This window comes from Sinocyclocheilus rhinocerous, unplaced genomic scaffold (genome assembly GCF_001515625.1).
Source record: "Sinocyclocheilus rhinocerous isolate Xijiao unplaced genomic scaffold, SAMN03320098_v1.1 scaffold1566, whole genome shotgun sequence".
NCBI lineage: Eukaryota > Metazoa > Chordata > Actinopteri > Cypriniformes > Cyprinidae > Sinocyclocheilus > Sinocyclocheilus rhinocerous.
This window is the reverse complement of record NW_015657516.1, coordinates 273,463-278,745: the sequence shown is the minus strand read 5'-3', so window position 1 is coordinate 278,745 and position 5,283 is coordinate 273,463. Positions and strand designations below refer to the sequence as shown.

At 35.4% G+C, this 5,283-nt stretch overlaps 1 protein-coding gene across 1 annotated transcript in view; it reads right to left on the bottom strand.

Annotated features, from left to right (window-relative positions):
- Positions 1 to 1,393, bottom strand: part of LOC107721235 (elastase-1-like) — an 8,573-nt gene extending 7,180 nt beyond the window's left edge. The window contains exons 1-4 of the mRNA XM_016529165.1: positions 1,294 to 1,393; positions 1,038 to 1,126; positions 565 to 665; positions 265 to 390 (exon numbers count right to left, since the gene is read on the bottom strand). Coding sequence (XP_016384651.1) covers positions 265 to 390; positions 565 to 665; positions 1,038 to 1,126; positions 1,294 to 1,333 — 356 coding nt within the window. The 5' untranslated portion in view covers positions 1,334 to 1,393. The remainder of the gene's footprint in view (positions 1 to 264; positions 391 to 564; positions 666 to 1,037; positions 1,127 to 1,293) is intronic.
- Between the last annotated feature and the right edge of the window lie 3,890 nt (positions 1,394 to 5,283).

Here is a 5,283-nt window from a genome sequence, read left to right as displayed (position 1 = left end):
TTTTTTATCCGCCATCTCTATCTTTCTGTCCTTGCTCGGCTCGGCTAATGACCGTCCTGTGCACTGAACACTCTCTCCTTAGCATCATGAGAAGACACGCCCCTTACTGCTGAGTGGCTACACATTTGTTTTGGTACTCCGCCCGACTTTTCTGAAGCGTTTTTAAAAAAATACATACCCCACCTTTAAAGTTATACGTGTAATTATATATTGTGTATAATTGTCGCCACAGTCATGTATGTTGTGTAAGTAATGTTTACATACCCAGAAGCCACATTGTTGCTGTTCCAGTTAGGGTGGACGTAGACGTTGCTGACGCTCATGTACTGCTCGCGACCCTCCTGGGAGTAGATGTCGTGGTCACCCAGGACAACACGCCAAGTTCTCGAGCTGCACAGGAAACACATTTAAGTAAACAAGGGTAAAGTCAGGAAACAAGCGTACACTTGACTGCGACAATCATATGAAAGTGAGAAGGAACTTTATACTGTATGTGATCTCTCACAGATTTTTCAGATGTGTTTGTTGTTTTTTAACAATCTAGATACAGAAAACTTTCATTACGTGTCAACGCAGTGGGCAGCAGTCATCACCCAATTAGCTCTGATCAGACTCCCACCACAGGTATGATAGTAGCTGCCGCCAGACAGGTACTGGAGAGAGATCTGGGAAAGAGGCAATGAATTTGTTAGAATCAGAAGATTTGAGGGGGAAAACAATAGAAACGCCCTCATTTCAATATGAGTGGTCTTTGAAACTTGATTAAAATAACCCATCAAGTAGACCGGATTTCATTCATGCTGAAAAATGCAGCTTGAAATGGTTTTACTTGGTATCAAGCTGGTTTTTAACGATCATTCTGATGCCAACTTGCCTTGTAGGCCATTTTTGTCAAGATTGTTAGTGCAACAGCAACTAACCTTCAGCTATATTAAGAAAAATATCTTGACCACCTTAACCTTGTACAACCATATCCATTTAGAGGTGGAAAAACACCAAAACAGCTTATTTATTGCGTTATTGTTAAGATGTTTTACCTGCCAAGGCCAAGAGTTGGGTCTTGCCACCTCTCCACCAACGACCCTCTCCTCAGGGGCCTCCTCCAGATATCTGGGCTCAGCCAGCGCTGGATACAATAAACACACTTAGACATGCTAGGACTGCAGTATTATTGTAGTTTGAGTTCATATAGACTCAATTTTTAAAGTCCTGAGTATTGCATGCATTTGTTAAATTAGCAAAATCTAAGCTAAATGCAAATGATTCTCTCAATAGAAACAGACAATGTCTTACCCAGGGCGACCAGCACGCTCAACAACAGGATCCTCAGCATGTTTGCAGTCTGTTTGGACTTTCTGCACTCTGAACACTCCTGTCATCCGTATATATGTGCCCGCAGAAGTTCACAGAACAGGTGTTTTCTCATGGCTGATGCCCACAGGTGTGTGAATCCCACAGATTTCACCACTGCCAAGGCCAATGTGCCAGTTGCAGAATAAACTTGTTTATCTAGCTTGACACAAATGCTTGACCTGTATTAACTTTGAGTTAGTTCATTTCAGTATTACTCTTGTGCTTCTTATATAAAGTTCCTGTACAGTATAATTGAAAGTGCTCATTTTAATGTTTTTTTAAGTTTTAACAAAAGTTTTTTAATTTTTTTTGCAATTTTATTTTTAATATATATATTTTTTTTCATTAGTTCTTTTTGTGTATTATGTTTTACTTTTTGTTAATAGTCCATTAACTCTTTTTATGAACATGACAATCGGTTTATTAATTGTAAATTATATTATATTGGCATAAGGATTTTTTTTTTAGTTAAGTATGTTTAAGGTAGGTTCATACACACACACGCACACACACACACACACACACATACATACACAAACAATTTGTTACAAATGATATCAAAACTTCATAAATACGATACTCTATAGTATATCCTATATAGTTATGTACTATAATTGTGTAATTTTGTAGCATGGGACAGTTTAAAATATTTAATAATAAAATCTAAATAAGCTGTTTAAGTGAATTACTTTTTATTACTTAACTAGTTTCAATTTATGCTGACAGTTTTTTTCCTTTGTGAATTGTAGGGAGTGTGTTTGGAGGTTCACTGCTGATATTGATAAGGAAACGGTGGCCTCAGCATGATAAGACTTATATTTGGCATTTCCAGGAGTTTCCAGGAGTCACAAATACATGTCACCTGTTGTAGAGCAATGGATTATTTATACAACCCTAAACTTTAATATTTGATGTAGAGCACAGAGATCTTACAACTCAGGTGACTAAAGAGACCTCATATGTTACAAGACCACTAAAAATATGTTTACTATACCGTGACAACACAGATACTGTGATTAACTCTTATTGTTACTAAATTACTCCTACTGTCAAAGTAACTTCAACTGCTTGATTGGGTTTCAATGACAGTTTTTATGCTGAACACTAGAGGGAGGCAGTGCACAGCATACTGAAACCTGCATACTGAACTTATTCTTTTCTGGAAACTTCCATTGGTGTGGCTCAGAGCCTTCTTTTACCTTCTATTCTTTTTCACTGTTGAAGCAAACATCATATAGATAGATATGTATGAATGGATAGATGGATAGATCTATGTACACAGGTAATTTATTCGCTACACTCTGATAGTGTGTTTTGAGGAGTTGCTGACCACCGCTGCTGACCTCAATGTGATGACGTGACCTTTCACTATGACTAAAAACATTTATTCTTCTCACCTCTTTTCAAAGGTCACATGCTGGTCACTGAGGTGCCTTCAAGGCTCATCACATCCCATTTAAATCTGGGGAAAATCTGAGCAGGTCTGACTGAATTGTTTTTCTTATCTTGAACACATGTTTCTCTTACCGTATTTTTGTAGATTTTGCAAGATGAATGTCAATTGATTCTGTGGCATTTTTTCAAGTAAATAGTTTGTAAAGATTATTTAAGGGGAGACACTGCAGGCAAAACACTATTTTTTCATGCACCTGTCAATTTTGAGATTTTGGGCTTTTTGGCTTTTCATAAAGTGTTGATAAAGACTAGTGGAAAGAAAACATCCAAAAGACACTGTTAAGTGCTTATTTTATAGCACTTTATCTATTTGTTTCAATAGATTTCAATTACAATACATATTTTTAAAGGCCGTTTTCTCAAAATGAGTTTTTTCTCCTACACTGAGCCATAAATCTCCACTTCAGTAGCACTTACACACACCAAACTTTAAATTTTTATTCCTGTATATATTCTGAAGATTTCTACAGAGGGATTTGTTCATATATAATTTGCTTGAATTGTATACAACATTTTATTCCCCCCAAAATTGTGAAAATATATTGTTTTCTGGCTGTTCAAAGATTTTTCTGAATTATGGAGTGACAAAAAGAGATACCCAAAATTCCCTCTGTAAAAACATTTGACTCTAATATGTGAAAAAAATTAAACAAGAAATTTGAAACTGACTTCATCCAGTGTTCAGATTTTTGTACTAGAAAGTTATGCAAATTAGTGCATATTTCATTAAATAATGCATCATTTGCATATTTAAACATAACATTTTATAAAACTTGTAATACAAAAATTTTTTGCAATTATCAATGTAATCAATCAACTGGGTAAGTAAGGTGATAACTATTAGTTAATATTTTTACCCTATTCACCTGCAGTGTCTCGCCTTAAAAAATTAAATGTATTATATAAAAGCATCTATTATTAATATATTCAAAATATTTTAATATTATTTAATAATTAAATATTTAATGATATATTTAACTTATTTAACAAAATTTTATTTCATAATATATACATAATTTAAAACTGTAAAAAATTATTTAAAAAAATAGTATTTTAAAAACAAAATTGGCCATTTTTGTCTGTAGACAAATAGATATTGTATATTATGTTATAATAATATTTAAATGTGAATAAATGTGACTATTTAAATTTTAATACCACATATCCTAAAAAAATATATGACTAAGGGGCAGTAAGTAATAATGAACAGAAGAGGGCCCTAAACTGAGCCTTGGGGAACACCAGTGGTAACTTGAGATGGCTTTGATTGATCTTTGATTTGATTTGATCAAAAGCTGCACTCAGATTGAGTCAACAGACCAGAATCTGCTGCCATCAGCAGGTCATTAGTGATTCTGACAGCAGTAGTTTCTGTACTATGATGTGGGAAAACCCTGATTGAATAATATTGAATAGTTATAATACAAAATTGACCTTTTTTCTGCATTGTTGCTCAGAAAAGTGAAAAAGAAAAAAAAACGTCAAAACAAATAAATAATGAAGGAAACTATGATGGCATGTCAACCTCTATAGCTGTACAAATTATGAGTTTGATTCTCAAAACTCAAAATACCAAACAGTAGGGCATTTACCAGACTGACTCAACATGTGAGAATCTTTCATCGTTTCTTTCATGTCTAACTCTTTGACATTGGCCTTGACTTTAGTTTTAGCTTCATTTAGTTAATTCCCAGCTCAGTCTTCAGTCCTGAGCTCATAAAAACTTCTTTCACACAGCTTCACGATGCAAATAGCAGCAGTCCAAAACTCGTGATCGCTCACACAAAAGATCTGAGCACAATAGGAAGACCAAATCACCTTTTATACTGTCACTAATTAAAGCAAAAGTCATTAAAGCGCCTCCGTTTGGATTATTCTCTTATCAGAGTCCATTAGAAAGATAGCCGTCCTGACTGGTAATTGAGCCGGCGCTGACGCCAACATCTGGGCCTTTGGGCTGAGACCAGAAGTGGCCCATCCGTGGCTCTACCACTTCACACAGGCTTCAGTCCCATCATCCGTCACTCTCACGGCACCTCTGAGAATCACGTCTGAATCAAACGTGCGGATCAGATGGGGAGGATGTTTTAATTAAAGATGTTTGTTCACGATAGAATGTCATCACTTAATGAAGGGAGGATTTGAGCTCCCACAAATGAGTTTGTGAGGTTTGAAAGTTAATGACTTGTGCTGATGAAATTCATGGGGGGCGTTCAGGACATTTCCGAGAGTTTTTCACGAAACGAGTCTGGATTTAGTCAGAACTTTAAAATGTTTAGATAACCCCAAAAAGTTGGAGTAAATGTTCTCGTCTACAAGAAAACACGCCCTATGATTTAATACTTTCCATGTACACTATGTGAAAATGCATTTTTATAATCTCTTTGGTTCATCTGCTGATACATTTTTAAAGCTAAGTCTCTTTTTAGATTACTTAATTTGCAGTAGAACAGATGCTTCAGAATTTCAGATGGA